The 23687-nt window shown below is 45.4% G+C and overlaps 1 protein-coding gene across 1 annotated transcript; it reads left to right on the top strand.

Annotated features, from left to right (window-relative positions):
* The first annotated feature begins 3402 nt into the window (after nt 1-3402).
* TMCO1 (transmembrane and coiled-coil domains 1) lies at nt 3403-22309 on the top strand. Its single transcript, XM_075096992.1, has 7 exons — nt 3403-3566; nt 5038-5115; nt 8529-8588; nt 12145-12191; nt 12807-12874; nt 16459-16603; nt 21956-22309. The coding sequence occupies exons 1-7, from the start codon at nt 3497-3499 to the stop codon at nt 22052-22054; spliced, it is 567 nt and encodes a 188-aa protein (XP_074953093.1). The 5' UTR covers nt 3403-3496; the 3' UTR covers nt 22055-22309.
* Nucleotides 22310-23687: the final 1378 nt, after the last annotated feature.

The following is a 23687-nucleotide window of genomic DNA, read 5'->3' on the forward strand; positions in this document are numbered from 1 at the left end:
CCCATGGGGATTAGAACAAAATGTTGCCAGCTTAAATTGCAACAAGGGCAATTCAAGATAGATATTCAGGGATGTTTCCTAAGTGTGAGAATGGTTAAGTCCTGGACTAAGTTGTTTAGGGAAAGTAAGGACTCTCCGCCACTGAGGATTTAAAAAAACTCCTAGGCAAGCTCCTGTACAGAAAGTTTTTCATAGAGCCGATCTTGCATTGGGGCAGGAGATGGCCTAAGCAATGCCCTGAGGTTCCTCCCAGCCCTGTTCACAGGATCATAAGTTTCAGTGAGGTTTTTAACTTCCCACTTCAATACAGTGAAACAGGTGCAGAAATGTTTGCCAGATGGGGTCCCATGTCCCAGCCCTCATCACGTAGGATGTGAGAGAGGATCTCCTGGCAAGGTGTGGCCCCTCTCTGCCCACTGCTCCCGATTCCCTTCCAACTGTGTCCCCACAGACTGTGGCTTGTGGCATGGGAGTGTGGCACCACACACAGCCGGTGCCAGGGGAGGATGTGCTATATGTGGACGAGAACTTCCTGCGGGGATGAATTCCAGCGGATTCCCACGGCCCCATGCCAGTTTCCAAGGACTGGCTGTGGGCACGACTCCTGCACACACCGCCAGGCCCCAGGAGCTATCCACAGCTCTTCTTTCTTACCCCACACTGACACACTTGTATCTGAATGGCAAAACCCCCTCAGCGCATCGTGATGTCCAGGTTATTTGGTTCTCCTCGTGCCTATGCTCGCTGCTGCCAGCCTCTCTGCTGCCCTGCCTGGAGGCAGACCAAAACCTGCTGTGCTGAAGCTGTTTCAGACCATGCTGTCTGTGGACCTCAGAGCTGAGCATCTCTGCAGGATGCCCGACGTGGCATTTCATCTCCAGTTCCCCTTATAAACCAGACGCTTGACACATGGCAGGAGCAGACACACTTGTAGAGGGAAGGACAAGTAAACACCTCTTGATGGGCCCTTGAGGGGTACGAGCTAAGGATATTCGAGGCTTATTTACACAGAACGCAAGGAGAATTTGCAAAGATCACACTAATGGCTCTTTCAAAACCAGGCCAGGGCTGTAAACTGGAAGTGAATCAAATCCAAGTTCCAGTGAGTTTTAGATGGCATCTTTCCTCAAGACTTTCCTGAGAATTTTACACACTCATCTTCCTAGCTGCCGGTCACTAACATACTGTGCAAAGCAACTTAATCTTTTGTTCAGTTCAAGTCTGGAGACTTCCGTACATGAAATCTGTTTGGACATGTTTCTCTCCAATCTGGTTTTGATGTTACCTCCATAAATACTACGTCTGCTGTATCTAGAATACTTTTAGACTGCACTGGCCCCTAACTCATGCGTCCAGAGCTACGTATTATGCAAATGCTTTCCTTTTTCTCACATTCCAGGCTTGTTAGACTGAATCACACTGCACCCAACTCTTCATCTGTCCTTTAGAGGTTGACCAAAGCACAGAACGCTGTTTTAAAAAGGAAATGCCACTGAGAGTAATATTCTTTCTGTTGCCTGAAAAAAACATGCTGGTAAGGATCCTGGTGTGATTCAAAATGACAGGATGAAATTACAAAGAGCCCGGTGTCACCTCTACCTCCAGTTCAAAGCACGGACACTAGAGAGGAAAGAGGTTCATGTCATTGATCGTTTCCTCCTGGCCTGGCTTCTGCCGGACAAGTGTTCTGTGAAAGACCATGTTCAGTATCAATAACTGTTAGCATGCGAATCATTTCCCACAGTGGTATAAGAGAACCTACTTCCAAATATTGCCTTGATTGATACTGGTGTATCTCACAGCCAGGAAAGCCAGGGAGCTCTACAGAGAGGGAGAGAAGGCGGAGGGCGGCATCAGCACAGCCAAGTGCATGAGGTGGCACACTGCAGGGCACAAAATATTAACATGGGTCCTGACACATCATCAGCTATTAATACCTTCTCGCTGCCCATCCTAAACTGAAATATCCACCCTTAATTTCATCCCCCTCTCCCTGATGGCTCTTACTCCCACTGGACTCCTGTTGCTCATAGCCAGGTTCTGCCCTCAGTTCTCCCCCACCCCCGAAATGTTGCAGAAAGCTCCCTGTGCCAACAAGCAGCACCGGACTTTCCTTGGGGCACAGAGGGCGCTTAGCTGCAACTTTCAGTGATGCTGACTCATTGCGTAGCCACCTGCACACATGAGGCTTTCGTATTTCCTTGTATGCAAATGCCACCAGGCTCCAGATTTGTTTGCTGTCCAATCTCACATCCTCACTTATTACTTGTGCTGCCTTCTCTGAACTAGTTTGATCACTCTTTCTGAATGGAGTGCTTAATTTATGGGCTATGGCAGGGCTTTTTACCTTCCTTTTCACTCAGCTCTGTGCATGTAATACCACAGTGCATTGCTCTCCACTGATGGCAAGCTCCTCTGTTACGCAAGGACAGGCAGAAACCTGCCCTTCCCCACCTGCCCTGTTTCCTTTTCTGTAATTCTGCTTTCTAGGTCTCCTTACACCATTACAGCTTGTGGATTTGGTCTAGTTCTGTTGCTCCAGGTGTAACCACTGGCACCTCGATAAACGTCCTTTAGTCTGTCTGCTAAATCCTTGCCATTATTTCACCGTCCTTGTTAGCATTCTTCTTAGCCTCATCCCATCTGTGAATATTTTACATGCGCACAGCAATATAAGATTTACTGCCCTGCTTTCAGCCCTTTGAATTAGTGAATGCAGTGCTCTGCGGATGGCTGCATCAGGAGAGAATGGGCCAGCAACAAATCGCAGTAAAGGGCAGGCAATGGTAGTTCTAAGTATCTGGCCCCAGAAAACGCCTCCCGCTGCCATGTGCTAGCAGGATATTGATCCCACTGGCAAATTCACCCAGGGCACAACTGTAGAAACCAGGAAGGCTGCTCCATGCCACCCCTTGGCAACTGCAGGAGCGCTGAGTGAAGGCAAAACGCCCTGCGCGTCTTCCCCTGGGAGCGGCCTGGGGTGTCCGGGAGGGAGCCCGGTGAGGTCCCGCTGCCAGCAGCGCCCTCCCGGCATCCTGCCGGGCCTTGGTGCCCGCAGGGCCCTGCGCGGGGCCCGGCCGCCACCAGAACCAGGTGTGTGGGACTCGGGGGGCGCTGGGGCAGGAGGACGGCCCCCCCGCGACCACAGGGATGGTGCCTGTCCCCGGCGCTGCTCCCCAAGGAGAACCGTACCCCGGGGACCCCGCCGCCACCACAGGCGGCACGCCGCCCTCCCCGGGTCCACGCGGGAGGGGCGGCGCCCCGCCGCCAGCATTGGCAGCCGCCTCGCCCAATCAGCGCAGCGTCTGCCGCCGCTTTCCCCACCCCTCCCTCTTCCCGCGGCTTCTCTCCCAGCCCCGCATCGTCTCCCGGAAGCGCGGGAGTTCTCTTCCGGCTGTTGCTAGGCAACGTGGCCATCGGTAGCTTCCGGGTGGTGGGGTCCTCTTCCGGGGGAGCGGCGGTGTTACCAGGCGGGGGGGAGGGGGGCGGTACCACCATGAGCACCATGTTCGCTGACACTCTCCTCATCGTTTTCATCTCCGTGTGCACCGCGCTGCTGGCCGAGGGTGAGTGCTGGACTGCCGCGGGGCGGTGGGGCTCAGAGCGGAGCGGCCTCGGGGCCGGTGCTGGCTCAGTGGGGGCTCGGGGCGGAGGGCCTGGAGCGGCTCGGGGCGGGGCTGGGGCGGGGGGACTGCTGACCCTGAGCGCTGGAGGGGAGCGGGTTGAAGGCCGGGGCTGGGCTCACCGGGGGGGAGGGCGTGTGTCGGCGGGAGGCGGGACAGCGGGGGTGTAAAGGGAGGTTCAGGGCCGGTGTGGGCAGGGTGGGGTACCCCGGGGGACAGCAGCGAATAACTCTTAAACAAAACCGGTCTCTGATGCAAAGTGGTGGGAGCTGGGCTTGTTTGGTCTAGGAGGAGGAGCCTTGGGAGAGTGGGTTGACGGTTTTTGGTGTGCCTGAAAGAGGACACTGGTGGTTTTCTGTAACTCTGGTGGGAAGGATGTGAAGAAATCGCCTGGACTTGCAACGACAGTGGCTTAGATTGGTTGCTTGAAAAGGCCTTTGAAACGGTAGGGTGTTGAAATAGGTGCAGCTTTTTGAAGACAGGTTGAATAGATAGCTTTTGGGATAGTCAAAGTCAGAGGCTGCTCCCTCTTCCTGGCACTAAGCTATAGCGCAAAATCTCCTTCGTACCAGAGCTGCAAGACACCGTCCTTGGGCATTCAAGTGCAGGGAGAGCCCCACATGGAATACAATACTTGCTTTTTAGGAGCCCTGCTGCATCACATTTGGGGTTAGATGGTGTATGTGTGCACCCGTTTCCTTTCACAGTACAAAGCTGTGTTGGCCTCAGAAGCATCTACAGGGTTCCCTTCTCTGTAGCTGGTGATCCTTGGGTCTCAGTAGCGCAGTCCTGTTGTCAAACCAAAGCAAAAAAAACCAAAAAGGCCAAAAGCTCTGTGTAAGAGCTCAGATTAAACTGTTCACAAGCCACTGGTTCTGCACTTATGGCACAAATTGTTTGATCATGTTTGAGTGCAAGGAGTTAGACCAGAGAATCCCTTGAGGCCTCTTCTAGCCTAATATCTCTGTTTGCCTTTTCAAAATGTGCTGCTACTAATGGGCAGGTCCTGGTAGGAGTGGGAATTATTCCTCGGGCCTTAATCAGGTGCTATGAAAATACAGAACACAGAGATGTTTGTTGCCTAAATGAACTCTTGGTTTTAAGGTGAGCAATAGCTGGTAAATATGAACATGAAGGGACCGAATGAGTTCCACAAAACAACAGTGCTCAGTAAGGTAGCCGGTAACTTTTAAAGATGTTTATTTTTTGGGCACCATTGCTACATGGAACTTGAGAAGGGGTTTTGAAGGAGAGTGGTGATATAACTTTCCAGTGATTTGTCATACTTTTGCCGTATTATAATGTGTTTTTGTAGACATATTGTGTATTTTGTGCATATGTATTTGCTAACTTGTATACCTGTTATTGCAAGAGGTGTTTACTTCTCTAGTTACTTGCCGAGTATTTGTTTCAGGTATAACTTGGGTGCTGGTATACCGAACAGACAAATACAAGAGATTAAAGGCTGAAGTGGAAAAACAGAGCAAGAAATGTAAGTACTCTTCAGACATTAGCGAACATGTCTTGCGGCTCTTGTTATATTGTGCTTTAGCAGATATGCTCTGAGAAACTCCTGCTGCCTCTTCTGCTAAGGGAGGGAACTTTCTTCAGCTTGGGTTTCATGGGAGCATAATTTTACAAGTTACACAAATCTGTACTGAGAGGACTTATTTCTGTCCTTAATTTTTGTCTTTTGCTGGAGGGAAGGTTAGCATAAAGACCTGTTGTGTTTTCTGAATTTTCCCTCCTCTTAACGGAGGACAGGAGGGAGTAAGAGATCAATACTGGCATCTTTTTTTCTGAATATAAGTTGCCAGTGTCTGTATATGTACATTCCTTTAGATGCCTGAAGTAAGTTCCAAGATGCAGTTTCTGCTTTTGAAGGGCAGTGGAGAACTTGATCTGTAGCAAGAAAGAAGTAGGGTTGAATAATGAATACTGTGAGAGGAAAAACACATGTAAAGATTAAAAGTGGTGATTAATGGTGGGGGATGAGTAAAGACAAAGCCATGATAGAAAGGTCTGAGCTATCAGCTGATAGAACAATAAATCATACTCGTGTAAACTGGAAGCCAATAGCATTGATTAGGAAAAAAGTCCCAGCTTACTTCCATAGAGAAGAGATCTGAGAGGCCCAGGAAGGGCTGAATAAAGGACAACAGAGGAAAAGGGAGCTGAGGGTAAGCAGTCAGAAGATATGCATCAGATATTAAGAGGAATGGTAAACAGGAGGGTCTGACCATGGAGTGTTTCAATGGACCTGCCTCTATCAGAAGCCAAGGAGCAGAGGAGAAATTCAGCTGACCTTTCAAACTCAGCTGTGCGCACCCTACACAAGTTGCAGCAATAAGGGACAGCACACAACAACTGGGGCCAAACCTGGGCTGGTTTTACCTTAAAAATATTTCACCATGATGTCAGCACTCCTAGTAAGAAAACAATATTATCAAAGCATGTTCTTTCCAGCCTAGCTTTTTCCAGCCTTCCCCTGAGCAAAATAAACTGAAGAGTTGAAGTGTAGTCATGCTTGTGTCACAGGTCCTAAATTAGGGGCTCTTGTCATCACGGCAGTATCAGATGGGGATTGCATCTCTGCCTACCTCGCTTTAATCCCACTTGGCTGACAAAAATGTGTAGGATAGAATTAGTCCCAGAAGAGCAAGTTGAGAAGCAGTTGATACCCAGCTGAAAGCTTAGAGTTAATGTCCTAGTGTGTTTGTGCTGTGGAACTCTGAAAGCAGTTAGCAGGGCTTAGTTTCTGGGGCTTAATGATTGCTGTAAGAGTTTAATGCTGTTTGTTTTTATAGCTCTCCTGGTATCTAGGCTGTAATCTGTGAAGAGGGAGATGTGAGGTTCATGCATCTCAATTAGTTTCCAACCTCCTTGTTTGATTTCCCCACCCCCAACAAAAAAAAAAGTAAAATTGAATAAGGAATCACTAAAAATTCATCTTTGTTTTTGTTCCCCCCCCCCCCCCCCCCCCGTGCTAAGGACAGTTGGCTGACCTGATGGCTTACAGACAACTTGCAAAGTAGACCACTTGAGCCACACCTTTCAACTGTTATCTAACACATCTGAAACAGGAAAAAACACATTGGAGATCTTTAAGCTGTCCCATGAGAGTCCTTGCGGTCCTTAGGATTTGCAAAAACAAATGGGCCAAATAGTGTGATTGAGCAGACATTGTAACTCACAGTCCTTAGTTTCATCTCTTCCTGTCCTTTCTAGAGAAAGCAGTCTCATTGTCTGAGACTGATGCAGAGATTATAGGAAGTGTTCTGGGGGAAATGTAGTGGTAAATTTACAAGGCTGAAGGCTATCTCTAGAATAGCTGCTGTGTTGTCATGTATGTTCCCTGAACAGGCTTGCTAGACTGCCTGACAGTTATTTATTCTGCTTGAACCGTAAGGGGAGTAGGGCTGTAGAGTACCTCAGAGTTGGCATAAGGCTTAATAGTTCTGTCTAGAGTGAAACTGGGGTCTGGAGGACCCCTCTTGTTAGGGCTGGGAGCAATAGGCAGGCCTGAAAAGAGTCCAAGTGTTCTGCATTTGGGTATAGACTTGGGGGCGATGGAGTTAGGTGGACTAGGGTTGGGATGGACTGATCAGGATTCCCTGGCTGGATTTAGCATAAGGAGGGTTATGGAGAGAGCATTCTGCGAGTGCTGGGTGCGTTGTGTCATCTGGCACCTCTCTCCAGCATTCCCTCTAAGCGGACTTCCCTGTTTTTTGCCCCTTGTGCTAGCCTGTCCATCAGAGGTATGCTTGTTCTTGGGGGGAAAAAAACAGTTGTCTTGTTACATTACCATGGAAGAGATTATGTTTAAGTATCTTGTCTGGGCTAGTGTGGTTTTCTTAGCAGTTGTGACTGACTCGTGTATCACAGGCATTTCAGAGGCTAGCACTACAAATCCTTGTGTGACTTTAAAGGCTGGATCTGTGCTCAGCTAATACTTCGCATGGGAGAAGAGTTCTAAATGCTCAGGTCTTTAAGCTGGTTCTGTGAGCTAATGACAAGCCAAGTCTATTCCTTGGTAGAGTAGATATGGTACAGTTACATAGAGTTTAGAGTAAATAAAAGGTTGCTATCTGTTGTTAGACCATAACCATGCTGTATCATCCTCATTTCTTGTAGTATTCTTGTTACAGGTCTTGAACTAAAATGTCTCTTACCTTTTGGAAAAGCTGCTCTTGCTGTCAGCAGAAGAGCATTTCCAGATGAGCAGCCCATTTACTGTGTTATAAGTTCACTATGCTGGCTTTATGTTGGCCTTTTTTGCTGCAGTGGTAGTTGGTTGCAGATGCTTGGTGAGTGTCTGATTTGGGGTCTTAGTAACTTTGAGCTTAGGCTCCTACTTTAAAATATTGAAAATGCTTCAGTACTAATTAATTGAAGAATGGAGAGGCTGCAGCTGACTGCTTGGACAGCATTTCCCCTGAGAATGCCTGCCTGTGAAGTAGGGATGTACGAGAACACAGGCTTTCCTGTATTCTGCTTCCCACTGCAGATAATCGGGAGCAGAGCTCACCACAAAGCTCTTTTCATTACACTTGCTGAATCAAAAGTACTGTCTAGTACTAATGGCAAATCAGCAAGGGTCATTTGAGCCAAAATTGTCCCCAGACTGCGCAGTTAACAATGTAATGGGCTCTTGACAGAGTTTAAAATTAACTATTTAAATATTCTGATCTCTCATCCAGGGTTTTGAATTTTTTTTTAAATAATTGTTTGGTGGAATCAGCCTTGGTGGTTCATAACTTGTTGATTCTGAATATGTTCTTAGTCATACCTAGCTTCCTTTTGTGCCCTTGTCCTCTAAAGGAATAACATGTTTTCTTTGTGTGGAAAAGGGGTAGTGGTATCCCTATGCAGAAGTGATGTATTGTCTATCTTTTCGCTTGGCAGTGGAAAAGAAGAAGGAAACGATAACAGAATCAGCAGGCCGACAGCAGAAAAAGAAAATAGGTAAGACTGGGAGAAGAGTGTGGTGACCCAGGAATGAGGGAAGGTTGAGGAACTTATAGAAGTGATTAGCCTTTCCTTCCTTTCAAAACTATTTATTTAAAGTGGTACAAGATCTGATTCTTGGCTAGATGAACACTTCTGCCTTACTCTTTCAAGACAGGACATCTCTAGCCTTCTGATGGTTGTAGTCAAATGCAGAGAGGGGTAGCATCACTGAGAAGAGCAAAACTTCTTGCTGAACTGGTTGCCTTTCTCTCTGATTTGAGCCTTTATATCCATGACTGTTATTAACTTCTGTTGTCAAAGCTCTTTGCTGCAGTGCACTGTCAGCTTGCAATAGCTGTATGACTATATGACTGTGACTTTTGGATTTTTTTTATTTGAATGCTTCAGAGCAGAAAGTGTTTGCATGTTACCTCTAACTGCACTTAGATTTATTTCAAATTTCATTAAATTAGTTTTGCTCAATTTTAAGCAGTGTTTTATTTTTCCATTCTTTTTCATTGTCAATAAGATTAAGTCTTTCCGGGTAAAGGTAACTCTAAGTACTGAACTATGCAATAAAAATGTGGTAGGTGTTTAATGGACATGAGCTTTAGAAAGTTCTGCTATCTGCAGGACTCTAAAGTAATACGTGCAGCAAAGCTCAGTTAAACTGTTACAGAAATTGTGGCAGGAACACTTCTGAGAGCTCCTGGGAGTTGGTTTCCTCATTCCTCTAACACCAGGTAGCTGGATTAGTCATTTGATCTGTACAAAGCTTGGGAATAATTATAAACATATCTTCAAACAGTTCTCCCTAGGTATAAAACCTGTTATCGCTAGACTCTTGAAGGGACAAGAGCCAAAATTCTTCCTCTTGTGCATTTTCAGTTCTTAATCTTGAATAATCTGTGCATGGGATGAATACTACTTGGTGGATAAGGCAACTTTTTAATGTCACATGCTGTTGTTACATATGGTCACTCTTGAATGTGTGGCAATGACTTTTTTGCAGGGCACCGTTCAAGCTATGTTCCCAGCAGAGAATATTTTACTTGTGCTTGGACTAAACTAATAGTAGAATCTGTGGAATTCAGATGCTTCACCAATTTTTTTATATGCTGAAATAATCTTGTTTTGCAAATGAAAAACAAAGCACAAAGGGACCAAGAACAGAACTTGGGAAATGACCACTGATTTTGTTTGTTCTGATGTTTGCTGGCCAAGCCTAAGAGACTGAGACTGATTTTCTGATTTTTTTTTTGCAAGTGCTGCATAACTTCAGTGTCTCATTTGTTTTCAGGCAAAGCTGAATTATTAATGTTTCTGAAAAATCAGACCCTAAATGTCAAGCTGGATGTCTGTCCAGCAAATGACTCACAGCTGTTAACTGCTTTTGAAATCTCTGATCCCTGTAACCTACTGGATGTCAAATCATTGTGCAAGATGTAGGATTGTTGTAACAGCAAATTTACTTGTGCTGGAGGTCTTTTAAATCCTAGCTTTCTAGTTAAAAAAAATAAAATAATGAGCTGAGACTTTACAGAGAAGTCACAGCTGTGTTACAGACCTGCCTCAGTTGCCATCTGTTTTGTGCACAGAATAAGGCAGGAGGGGTGTGTGTGATATTACTTGGTTATGTAAGGGATGAATCATGTGTCTGCACAAGGAGGTAGGGTGAAAGTTCCATGGGAAGGCTTAATTTGGTGTTTCCTACTTATCAAACTTTAAGTGTGAAGTGAACGGACTTCAGTCATGTGTCTAAATCACCTTTCACACTGCTGGAAAAGGACACCTTTAACATCATGGTGCAGCTTTCTGTCGTTTCAGTTTAAGGAGTGCATTTGTTAGCTTAAACTTTGCTACTGCTTTCTGTGTTCATGTTCCCCTAGAAGAAAAGGCAGTGATGTTCCCAGGAGTCCATGAGTGCTGGGAAGACAGCAAAACCAAACCAACCAACCAACAAACCCCAATGCTGGCAAATATGATTATTGCTGTATCCCTATGTCCTCATGGTTTGTGTTCCAATGAGCAGAATAAGATGATTTTGGACTCCAGGGTGCTGATTATTGACCTGGTCCTCTTTCACTGTGCCTCTAGCCAGATGTATAGCAAAGTATCTAAAGGCTGCTTACGTATGACTTGGGCAGGAATAGACCATTTATGTAAGGCGGTAAGACACCTGGAGCCTGTTTGTGTTGAATTTATAGAAATGGGTGGGAAACATGTCAGGTATATTGGGGCATCAGGGCTGTATTCTTTATCCCTATGTAACCTTTTGCTCATCTAGATAGATGGTGAGTTATGTAGCAGAGGGGAAAAAACAAGTATTTGTGCCAAATGTGATTCCTAAAGTGCTGGCCTGTGGTTGCTGAAATGTCCCAGAACAAAACTCTCCACCTGGGTCAGGAAGCAGGTGTCTGGAAAGTTCCTGCCAGAGTGGATGGTTTGTAGTTAGGAGCAACTGAAAATAGCAATGAAGATTCTAAGAAATTGGGTAGGGGTGTTGCTGTTGCTTTTCATACACTTACTGTGAGCCCCTGTATTTAGTGAGGGCTTGAAAGATAACTGTTGAGCTTCTGTGCCCTAGGCCTCTTGTAGTGAAACTTTGGCAGGGATCCACTGAGCAACTCACATGCCGGATAGCCCTTGACAGTCCTGCATCCCTTCTTTCTTTGCTCATGCTGTTCTTTGTACATTTCTTCATCGTCCACATCTTTACTTCAGCTAGGTGTTGCTTCCAGGCCCTGGTTGCCCCTCTGGATCCTCAGCCTCAGAGGAGCGTAGTGGACAAGGGATGATGGGGATGTGGGGCAAGAAAGGTGACAGGTGGTGGGTAATGCTCAAGGCCAGAGCAGTCCTCCAGCAAGGGGCATGGAAAATACCCTCTCAGAAAACTGGGCATGTTTGAAGTTTGTGGTGACTTAAGGACAAACTAAAGTTCTGAAGCAGTATTTTAAAGTATTCTCTGCAAAGCCTAATAACACATGCATTACTGAAATTCACATAGAACATATTTTTCTTTTTTGAAGAATCTTTTAGGTGTGACAAGGGTCCAAAATTCATTACTAGGACCAGCAGGATGTTAGCCTTGCTGAGGTGCACCTCCCAACTCTGTGTACGGCTTAGGAGTCCCTTCTGACACCTCCAAAACAAAATCCTTTCTTATATAATGTATTTATAATGATGATCCTGGTGTGCAGCAAATTGAGACTGCTCTCTTTTGGAAGTGTGATATAGAGGCACTGTCTGTTTTCTGGCAACATTGTTCATGCTACTGTGTTAGTTGGTTGAGTTAGCAAATTTGGCATTGTGTGCGTTTCTTCAAAAGTGCTGAATGTGTGATCCTAGCCACCTCCTCTTTTGTGCCTGCTTTGCTGCACGTTGCTGTGGTGGTGAAGTTGACTATGTACAGTTTTTCACTTTCTACTGTCTGATATAGAAAGCTGGAGTTTATTTTGGAAGTGTTTTTTGTTTGGAGAGCCAAGAAGGTTAAGTCTTCCTGGAAATGAAAACACTCTGGTTTCTAGGTTGGTATAACTGATTTTAACTGTTGTTGTTTTTGTCTTTCCAGAGAGACAAGAAGAGAAACTAAAGAACAACAACAGAGACTTGTCAATGGTAAGAAAATTAAAGCCAGCTCTCAACTGCTGAACAGGGCTTCAGTCAGCCTTCCAACAGAAGGACTTTGTTCAACTGACAGACATAGCAGCTTTTCCTCCTGAAAGGTCCTTCTGGATTATCTCTAGCTACAGATTTTAGTATGAGCCACAGAATTCTCCAGCAGTTACTGCCTTATCTCATGCCCAGCCTTAGCTATTTTCATCTTTGTAAATCTCCATGATGTTTTCAAAGTAGAATTAACTTATCTGATGTCCTCTTGTATGTTCTATTTTCATAATGATCCTCTGCTGATTGGTTGTATAGGCTTAAGGGGAAAAACAAAAACCCAACCTGTGGAAGATAACAGGATGGTTCCTGAGCACTGCTTTTTCCCCGACCCTGAAGCAGCTCTTCACATGACTGGTTCACTCTCTGGCTGCCTTTGTACCCAGCTGTTGACCAAACTTTTCTTTGGGAGCTCTCCAGTCACTTTTACAATCCCTCTGGCCTTCTGGGTCATCTTTTTTCCTTCTAGGTTCGAGTGATGCTGTACAAAGCCTGTTCTTAAGGGTGTAAGCCCTTAATCCCTCAGCGTAGGCCTGTTCTGATTATCTCTGCCTGTTCTGCTTGCAGGTTCGGATGAAATCCATGTTTGCCATTGGCTTCTGCTTTACTGCCTTGATGGGAATGTTTAACTCCATGTAAGTATCAGCTTTCTGGATTTTTCTTCAGTTTTCATGGTGAATATATTTTCCACCTTCCCTCTAACACCTGAAGTGTTACAGTGACAGAGTCCATCCAATAACCATAACTTATCTGTACAAAATGGATCAATATCTCATATGAAGGTGCGGTTGTTTGGTCACCACACCTGTGTTCTGCTCAAGAGGGAACACTGCATGCAATATCCAATCAAACTGAACAAATTGCATTCAATCTAGATGCAACACGAACATCCTTTCTGCTTGGGAGTATATTGCAAAGGGCAAGTTTGGTAGATGTCGGGTAAGCAGCTACAGTCTTCAGCTTCTTTGGCTTTGCTATAATAGTGTGACCAAAGAATACTCTCGCAAGCAAAATTGTGTCAGCTCCCTTGCCCTTAGAAAAGAGCTGTAATCGCAGAGTTCGTTGTTGTCCTACTTAAGGTGATCAGAGTCAAGATACTAACAGGTCCAGGCATGGGCTCTAATCTTTCATTGTTTTAAAAATGACCTGGGATAGGTCTAGTTTAAAAAACAAAAAAAGAGACAAGAAAAGTCCAAATTATTTTTTCATGGTTATAGACAGCTTCGTTTCAAACATGCAAAACTGAAAGACTCTGCTTGACTTCTGAAACTTGATTCACTCTTGAAATGTGAACTTCCCATTGGCTGTTAAATCTGAAGATAAACATGGTTAGTATAACCTTTGGGAGGCTGCTTAATATCTGGGCAATATACTTGTCCTGCAAGCAGGATTTTATGTTCTTGGGCACCAAAACCTTTGGCCTCTGTGCTGGCAGCCCCCAGGATACAGTCAATTGTTATTTTACTGCAGATCTGTGGGTGGATAAATTGCAAACAGGGGGTAACATCATAACAGCAGTGCCACTGTGTGGATTCTTTATTTATTCAGCTTGGTCAGACTTTAGCATCTAGCATTCTCTGGAACACTGTGAAACAGAGCAGAGGAACACAACACTAAAGGACTTCATAATTTGGGTACAATCTTGATTCATGGATGTCTCATTTAACTGCAGCCCTGAGTGGGGATAGAGGTGCCTCATGAGTCATGTGTCCAGCAGTATAGTGTCTGTGGGGGATTTATGGTGCTCAAGTGCTTGCCTAGCTATTTGGGTGCAATATGAACCCCACCACCATCCCTGCCCCTGAAGGAGACTGAAAAACAAACTAAAACCCCCCGTACTACCCTGCCCACTTTCCTAGGGTGGGAAGAGGCAGTTCAGAGTATGCTATGACTGACAAATGTCATAGGACTGCAAGCTCATTAAGAGCTTTAGGAAGGAATTGATTTTGGCTAAATTCTGTGTGGTTCCTCCTTCCATAGATGTTAACCTAAAAAAATAAGTTTATTGGTTTCATCTGTTTTAAGACCACCAAGTTTACTTGTCTAGCTCCAATTTTGAGGTTTCCTGCCCACAGGGACCATGCTATAAGCCACAGAGTTGACACGAAGCTTTTGGACATATCTTTCCTTTAACTGTCTCCTTCTTTAGAGGGAACATGAACATGAACAGCAGGATTATCCAGAGAGCTCACTGGTAGTTCAAATTGAAATGGGTTCTTGCCAATAGCTGAGACTATCGAATTAAAATCTAAAGATTTGGCTGTCCTGCCTTTGGGGCTAGATAGGTAAATTTTTGCTCCTGGTCTCACTACAAGGTAGCTAGTGCATTTGTATCTGAATGGCAGCTTTGGTGGATTGTACTACTTGCACTGTTTGAAGCTGATAGCCAGCTCCATCAAACCATTCTATTACATCTATACTGTCATTCTCTTGACATAGCATGAAGAGCAGCTGCTTGTCTCAGGAGGAGAGTACTTCAGTTATGAATTCAGGAGGCTCTTAGGCTCCCTCTGGGAAGCTGCTATGGCCAGGTCATCCATGGAGGCGCTGTGGGTGTGGTATGAAAAAGAGGAAAAGGGTGGCTGACACCTGCAATGGCTGTAGCCTCGTTTGCTTGCCTTTCCTGTTCTTGAATGAGTTCATTGGTCTGGGGGACAAAAGGAATTGCATGGAAGTAGCATGATGTGCCACCCTTTGGACAAGTATTATGCAGACACTGCTGCTCTGTGGCTGGGCAGGTCACCTTTGCCAAGTGCCAGCTTAGCCAAAATGGAAATTGCTGAGATGACTGGCTCTCTTCCTTAGAGTGTCAGCAGTAATGGTGCGGCAGGGTGGACCATGCTGGAAGGATATGTAAGTGTCAAGAACGCTGGTTTAAACCCAAAGAGCAGAATGCTGTGCTGAAGATGAGCAGCTGAATGACTGTTGTGGCTTAAAAGGTACACTAGGGCAGTGAGATCTGTAGCAGTGGTGGCCTCCAAGCAGATGGGATTTTTCCTGGGAGAGGAATTAGCTTCTGTGTGTCTCAATTTTCTCTTTTCAGAAACTTTTTAATGCAATCAATTCTCTGTACTCTAGGAATTGTGCATTTCAGTACCCCTTCACGATAACTGTGAAAACCCGCTGGAATTAAAAGCAGGTATCTCAGGGTGCTACTGCTGAAGTACTTGTCACTCTCACAGCAGGAATAATGCATAATGTTAAGCCACTGGGGGATGTTGCAGGGAGATAAACATCCGTTCCTAGCTCTTTTGCCAAACTGCCTGTGAGATGTAAACAAAGTTGGTGTGTGTTTGAGCTGTAGCTGTGTGAATGCACCTCCACAGGAAAGAAGGCCCATTTAGGATCTCTTGAAACAAGAAACACCTGTTAGAAAATCAGCACATGCAGAGAAAATAATATCCAAATATGCACATGCTGATGAGGCATCTTACAGGCTTACTTCAAAAGACTAGGTTCACTGTCTGGGTTGGGAGAAATCTTTGCAAACTGGCCAGAATTGACACTCTGCCTGATGCCCTAGAATGTGGAGCTGGAGGAATTCCAGGAGCGGGACAGGCTACTTGGAATATGCAGTATCATCCTGCCTCTGTACTGCTGTTATCTTCAGAGCTAATGCAGAGAAGATTAAAAAGTGTTCTGTCGATGGCTCTCTTATGCATCCTTCTTGTGCTGAGAAGTATAGCTGCTCTAGGAAAGGAAAAGGTGTCTTTGGTTTATGGTCTGCTTAAAAAAATGCTCTTTTGCTTAAAGCAAAGAGTCCATCCTGCATTAACTGCCGTACAGTAGGGTGATAGTCATCCATCTTCTATTCAAGTGCGCTGACTGGGTTCTGGGAAGTTATCTGCTATATTTGACTTTTAAATAAAATGCACCAGTAAACTGCAAAACACTGAGCAAGGTTTTATGAACCAACAGATTGTCCAGCTGATCACTTAAATCACTGTGAAAGACTTTGGCTCTGACTATGGCAAAACTGTTATTGAGGGAAGCCTGCTTACCCTGTGGATGACTGGGTGTGGAGGGCTTTGTGAGAGAGGTGTATTTAGCCTCCTTGGTGTAGTGTGTATAGAGGTGGGCTGGAGAAAGCAGCATGCCTTTTTAGCCTTCCATGCTGTCTTACCTGCTCTGGTGGCCTGTTGAAGGTGCTCATTTGTTCTTTCTATAGCCAAAGACTTTTTTACTGTCCCCAGTTGTGATCCAGTGCTCTCTTTTCCAGATTTGATGGCCGAGTTGTGGCAAAGCTTCCGTTTATCCCCCTCTCATACATCCAAGGTCTCTCCCACCGCAACCTTCTGGGTGAGGATTACACTGACTGCTCCTTCATCTTCCTCTACATTCTCTGCACAATGTCAATCAGACAGGTAAATACGTTGCTAACTCTTGCATGCCTGGAGCAGGGAAAGCACATCTCCGTCCATAATGAGGAGTCCATTATTGCTCTCTAGGTTTGCACGTATAATATTTGATCTGTTTGTGGTCTCTGTGTTTGCCTTCATTCCTGTGCTCAATATCCAAAGCAATTCTAGGTTGGGGTCATAAAAACAACCACTGTCTTGGACCAACGTGGAAGACTTGGCTGGAGACTTGCACCAGGGTGCTGGAACAGCACTGGCAGAAATGGGTTCTTTCCATGTGTGTGTCTGATAACTTTGTGGATTGCCATACAAAGAGACTGTCTCCATCAGAGGCCAATCTAAGTACTGCCTGTTAGTAATTGACTTTTACAGTGATAGGAGAAAAGAGAAGTGTAGCATCTTCAGGGGAAACTTTCTTGGTGGCTTGAGGTTCTATAAAGGCTTAAGCAGTCCATAAATTTGCTAGAAAAGTGAGGAAAGAGTAAAACCTATTCTTTTGGGTTTGTCCTTCCTGATTTTTGCTAACTGCTTGAGTTTTTTTTTTTCCAGAGTCTGAAGAGCTTTATCTTTGGGGTCAAGTCTCTCACAGTGTTATGGACGTGACACAGAAAGGGGGTCTGGTATGATAAGCTGAGTAGGCTACACATAGCTCTCCAGAAGAGCTGGTTAGTCCCATCTTATGAAAAGAGAAGCATCAGTGAGGATATGGAATGTGCCTGTTCACGAAGGTTTACTAGCAGCATAAGTGGCAGAATGGCTGCCGAGGACAAGTGGGCCTTCTCAGTGCAATCAGAAGTCTATGTTGTTTTCCAAATTTCCCCAGAGAGTGCTAGGGATAAGTTAATAGGCTGTGGGGTCTGGATGAATGCTGGTGCAACTAGCTGCAAATTATCTGCTTCTCTGTATTTATATTTCCCTTTTCTTTAATTCACTTCCTGAGTTCTTGCTGCTTTTCTCCTTGACTGACTTGTTGCTTTTCCTCAGGGAGTGCCAGGGGGCATAGAAAGACTTAAAGCAGATAAGCAAAGGGAAGTGATGTGTTATGCCAGCTGCTGTCAGAAAGCTGGATAAGCTTGATGGAGCGGCTTAATAATAGAGAGTTCCTTGAGTCACAAAGGGCATGCAAGTGAATTGAATTCTCCATAGCTTTCTGTATTGGGTGCTTGTGTTGAAACGGACCTGTGCCTGGTCCTGTGCAAAAGCAGATGACAAACTGGAGAATAACTTGCATTGAAAGGGTCACCTGGAGGTCATCTGGCCCACCCCTCACTCCAAGTGGTGCCAGCTTCAGAGTACCAAAGGCCAGGGGCTTCCTCATTCTGTTTACTCCAAGACAAATTTTGTTTCACTTCCCAGTAACTGGAGCATTGTTTGCTGCTTTGAAAATAGACGTTTTTAGCTCTTGGGATCATTTTCCCAGGAATTCAGGGTGCTGTGGTCTGATGCTGTTCCTTCAGGCAATCTTATCTGGTGCTGCTCTGTGTTACTCACCTGTTACATGGAAAGTCTCTTCTTTTCAATGTTGCAGATTATTATGTGAAACTAAATAGCACCATCAGCAAGATTTTTATGCACCCATTGGGCTGATGGGGAACTCCCTTGCTGAAAAATCCCCCATGGATTTTTTTTTTTGGTCCAAAGACATAATACCTGTGGTTAGTTCTAGTCCTGGGCATTTCCTGATGGTGCCTGTTGTGAAATCAGTAGACTGCATGGACTGAGTGGTGGTCTGGTCTGGTTCTGGGCAGAAATGCCAAGCTGTTCACAGTGGATTGGGCTTTCAAAAGAAATTTGGGGGGGACGGACAGACAAAAATTGCCATTGTGCTTGAGAGTTCGTGCTGATGGCTCTGTGGAGGACAGAAGTTACTTTATTGCTTTGGAGAAGGGTTTTCTTGCTCTGAAGTGTTAGATTGCAGTCTTCATAGTGCTGCCTTATCTATGTGATCATCATTAACTATACCTGCAGTTCTCCAGCTGTTAAGCAGCTCAGTTTCTTCCTCCTCGATACATGGAGGGAAGGGCAGAGACTGGCCACATTGGTTTGTGCAAAAGCTAGGAACTGAAGCTGTGATTGCTGGCATCCTGCTCTTGGCTTTATTACTATTTGAAAGAACTGATAACAGCATTGGGAAGAGCACTTTGAAGGGCTGTGAGGGGCCAGGGGAGAGGGGAAGAATGTAATTAAGGGCTTAAAATGGTGCCAAAGCCTTGCTTTCCTTGCTTTCAATGACCTTGGAGGTGAAAGCTTTGTCACCCTTTGTGTTTCACTATGTGCAAAAGGGGGAAATCTTGCCAGGTCAGCTTCAAAACAGCTGTTAGCTCAAAGGAGGGAGAACTGGTGTAGGAGTTAGTGTCTGGCTTGATGCTGCTGACACAAGAGGAGGAGTGTAGGTGTACCAAAAGTCAGGGAAGAAGTTGCAAACAAACTAAGGAAACCATACATCCCTCAGCCTTCCCTTAAATCCTGGAACTGCCGGTGAAGGGATCAAAGGCTGGGTAGAGAGATGACCCTATGGAGCTTAGAAGCAGAGAAGGTCTTGCATGTGTGGGGGGAAAAAAAACCCAAACCTGTGACCTGGAGGGAAATGCAGGGGAGTACGTGAGGGTAGGGAGACAACTGGATGGTGATTAAATTGACATTAGTGGGATGGGCAGTAGCAGCATCAGGCAGTGTCTTCACATGGTCCTCAGGCATGTGAGGGTGATAAACTCTTCAAACACGGACTGGGAAGCTTGCTGCCTGTGACCTGGCCAACATCTCCCAAAATAGTCAACTCACAGTGAGTAACTTCCTTTGCACTGTTCCCAGCTCTCCCTGGCACGTAAATCCTGTCCCCTAGTTCCTCAGGCCTTCCTGTTTGGAGAGAGGAGGGTTGCTGGGAGAGGCCTTCCTAGGGTCCTTGAGCTGTTGGGTTTCAGCTGGGAAAGTCTGCTGCTGGGCTGGGCGGGAGGCATAATGTCAGGGTTATCCTCTGTCCCTGTGCCTGTTGCAGAGCTCCCAGCCTTCACCTGTGCTGTTTGTGAAGAGTATGTTGCTGTTCCTCAGGCATTTGCTGGTCTTCATTTCCTTTTCACACAGGCCTGAACTATAGATGAGGCTGCTTCTCTCTGAAATGTATTCCCAGTGGGAAAGGGAGCCAACAATTATTCCTACTGCTAGGAGTGCACTTTCCCACATGGCCTGATCTTGGGACAGGGAGCTACTTGCTCCTTGTTTTGAGTACCCTTCTGGGTTCTAAGACAAAAGCAGAAGCAGCTCCTGGCCTTCCTGCAGTCATCTGAGGAAAGTTCAGAAGAGCTCAGATGAGGAATTTGGATCCTTAAGTCTTATGTTCCCTTCCTGTTCCTGAAGGTGATGGTCTTGTTTGTGTTGAAAGTAGACTCTGCAGGCTTCCTTGTGCAATGTGGTGCAGAGTAGACAGGACAGGCTTCTTCTGGACCTTGGACCAGCCCTGGTGTTTCCAGCTGCGTAGACTTCAGGATTGCAGTCCAGCAGAACTTGCTCTGCTGCTAGCACAGGAGGCTAGCTGCCTTCCACAGGAGGGATGGGACTAGTATAGAAGGATAATGCTGTGGAGTGACTCTAGTCTTGAATCTACATACAGTCAAGCTGTCATCTCTCTTCCTCTTGGAACTGCTCAGGCAGATGGAGTAAACTTTAGCACTGTGATTATCCTCTCTCTTGATACTTAAAGGAACAGGAGTCAGTGCACACTATTTTGCTTCCATGGATGTTCTGCTGAGATCTCTGCTCTGCTCCATGGGTGGGCCAATACAAAGCTGGTAGGATCCCAGTCCTGCCTGCTGCTGACTCTGCAGCACCCTCTGGTGTTGCTGAATCTATCGGTTAGGTTCTTTTTTCTACCTCTGTCCATCTCTTGACTAAGGAAGCTCTGGGAAGAGGAACCACACAGAGGAATCTCCCACAGTGAAATGCTTTCATATATATTCAGTTGCTCAATATCAACCAGTGGCTGATTTACAGAGGCCATGGATTAAACCTGATGTAATTCCTTTTCCAGTGTTCCTCTCCTTAACTTTTATGCTTGTGTGTGGGCTGAAACCTTCCTTTCCATAGTCTCCACCGGGAATGATTCCCAATTTTTTTTTTTTAATTTAGCTACTGTGGAATTATGAAGCTCTGTCTGCCTTTTCTTCTTCTTTCAGATTGTTGTCCTTCCATGATCAAAAAGTTCAAGAATTCTATGACCTTGGTATCTGATCTGTTCTGACAGTTTCTTCAAACTGGAATGTCCTCTCCAAAAAAAAAAAAATCCTCCTTCCTCCTTTTGTAGTCTTGATAGCCAGGACTCAGATGGTGACGTGAAGGGGACACAGTCGGGTTTTTTTTTTCCCCCTTGCATCAGATGTCTTGCCAGCACTGCCTGAGCAGCATTTTGAGCTGTAGTTATTTACAGTGAAGGATAAAACCAGAAAAAAAATGGCAGCTCTTTTTGTGAAATGCCTTTTAAATTTTGCAACAGTGCAACTACAAATAGAGGAAAACATCAAACTTTTAAATATTCTGCTGTGAGTTTTTAGCTAATGCCTGCCTCTGCTACTTAATTATTTCCTTGTTTGTTGTTTTCCACTGAAACACCCTGCTTAGATGCAGATGAGGTCACCTCAATAGTGTGTTTTTGGGTTTTGCTGCATATATCCTGTTATATACTACATGACTCCACCAAACCATTGTTCTGTCTGCATCACTAGCATTCATGTTAATTCTGTGCCTAAGCTCCTGACTTGAACTTGGCACGCATTCTGGTTGCCATGTTGCTGACCCAGATTCCAACTGCATTAGGAGAGAGCCTTCCTCGCCAGCTTGCAGACCCTCAGGCTCTGATGGCTGCCATCAACAGTGGTTTCTGGAACTTGTGAAAACAGAGGACTGCTTTGGTTCTACCTGCAAGCAGATGTTAGGAACCTGTTCCTGTGTGCAGTGCAGTTAAATCACAAAGATAACTATTATAAGTTGATTTTAAACCAACCTGTGTGCAAAAACATTGATGAGGTACCTGCCAGCTGACTGTGTGGTGTCTAGCTGGAGGTAGAAAAGAACCCTTAACCCAAATGTGGATTTAATGATCAGAATGCCTTCAAGGTGGGAGAGGGTGGCCCAGCTCCAACTGTAGCCACTGTGGATGGCTGTTTGGCTCTGTGCTAAGCTTTTTTGAATGTATAGGGTAGAGGTCCAATATATAGTAGCTGGATTGGTAAGGCTATGTGGGTGAGAACCTGAATCTGTTGAAACTAGCAGGAAGGTTGTATTTGTAAACAGAGCTGGGATTTCTTCCTCGTTGTGTCCCTCATCATGGTCTGACACTATCCTGCTCTTCTGTTCTTGTTTTTGCAGAACATCCAGAAGATGCTCGGTCTTGCTCCTTCGCGGGCTGCCACCAAGCAAGCTGGGGGCTTCCTTGGCCCGCCACCTCAGGCAGGGAAGTTCTCGTAAAGCACAGTTACAGCCTTCACAGAAGGTCTGACCAGTGCACAAGGCTGCCTTTGGGAGGTAACAGGATGGGATTTGGCATCAGGCTTCAGATGTCCAAAAACAGCCTAGGCAGTATTGGCCACAGTCTTGGAAACATCTTCCGTTTGGAATATTCTACCAGCAGGTGTTTGCTCATCAAACCAAGAAAGTTCTCAGAAGATAACTTCACCTTTTGCTTCTGGTCTTTCTGAGAAATAAATGGCATGGGCATGTTTATTTAGCTGTCTCTTAATTGTGCTGTAGGACAAGTAGAAATACATTGATGTAACGCAGTTGACTTAATTTACGGCATGGAAATCAACTGAGATAGCAAAAGTGAGATCTGCAAAGTACACAATTTGGAAAATTCAGAACAATCATGCTGTGAAATGACTCTTGTCTTAGCAATTTCGGCTGTAGTCCTGTGTAGTAAGGAGCTGGGCAAGTAGATCTGCTTAGTACTCCCTTTGCAAAACTTCCAGCATAGAGGATAAGGTTTTTCATTGGCTCAAGTGACTGCAGACACCAGAACCTGCCCCTGTGCCAGGCTGCCCTTGGAGCTTGCATGTGTTTCTGTATGTACTGTCAGCCTGTGTCTTTCTGACAGTACAGCTCCACAGAGATTTTTGTGGCATTATACAGCTTCTGTAAAAGTTGCTTGCTTAGGCAGAATCTGCTCAATTACAGAAACAAACCTGGTCTTCAAATTCTAGTGAACTGTTAAATTATGTCAGTACCATCTACTGCTACTGAACCCTTTATTGCCTGAGCGGTTATGACAGCAGCATTTTTGTTCATGCTCCTTAGTTTAATGCTGAACAGGCTGCTGATCAGTATGAATCTTAAAAGCCTTCCTTCTTAGGCCGGGAAGCTCTCTGCACTGTCTTCTGCTTCACCAAATAACTTTCTGGATCAGTCTTGTTGGCTGGAACCTGTTCACCTTGTTTAAAAGGGTGAATAAATCTTGCTGCCACTCTCAGGTTAGGCTGACAGTTTTCCTGAAGCAGGCACTACCCAGAGGGGCTATTGATTTCTTGCTCCTGTGACAGAGGTTTATCATGCGGTACCTCTTACTGGGAGTTTTTGACTGGATGCATGGCAAGGGGATAAATCTGAAATGCCTTACAGCAGCATGGGGCGCATGCAATACCATAGTAAATACTAAATATTGGATTAATTCTCACTAATATGTATGAGGCACTTCTATAGGATTATTTAAAGATAAATGATGAGTGTGGAACCTCTATTCAATGCTCTACCTCTCAAAAATGAGTGTTTGGCAGGTACAGGAAAGCACCTACTGTATACTGATGCTGCCGAGCTCCACACCTGCTTTTTTTTTGTTTGGTTTCTTTTCCTTTTTTACTTACCAATGTGTCCGGCGTAGCTACAATGTTCCACAGCGAGCAGCCCTGGTTGTGTAGCCTCTCTTAGTTCAGGGGCTGGATCCCACAGCAAAGCCACAAACACCCCAGCCCGTTACCTGTGTGGGCCAGCTTTGTTGAAGCAGTTGATTCTGCAGCATATTGTTGTTGGATCCAACTAAGACAGCCCAATCTGGTCAAGCATAATGATGAACTGCACCTCAGTGGCTTTGGCAGTGTTATGTGCAGCG

This window comes from Phalacrocorax aristotelis, chromosome 6 (genome assembly GCF_949628215.1).
Source record: "Phalacrocorax aristotelis chromosome 6, bGulAri2.1, whole genome shotgun sequence".
Classification (NCBI taxonomy): Eukaryota; Metazoa; Chordata; class Aves; order Suliformes; family Phalacrocoracidae; genus Phalacrocorax; species Phalacrocorax aristotelis.

Excerpts from the sequence above, each read along its gene's own strand:
- TMCO1 (XM_075096992.1), top strand. The coding sequence starts at position 3,497 with ATGAGCACCATGTTCGCTGACACTCTCCTCATCGTTTTCATCTCCGTG. Across the intron at positions 8,589-12,144 it reads ACAGCAGAAAAAGAAAATAG|AGAGACAAGAAGAGAAACTA; the intron begins GTAAGACTGGGA and ends TTGTCTTTCCAG. Across the intron at positions 12,192-12,806 it reads ACAACAGAGACTTGTCAATG|GTTCGGATGAAATCCATGTT; the intron begins GTAAGAAAATTA and ends TTCTGCTTGCAG.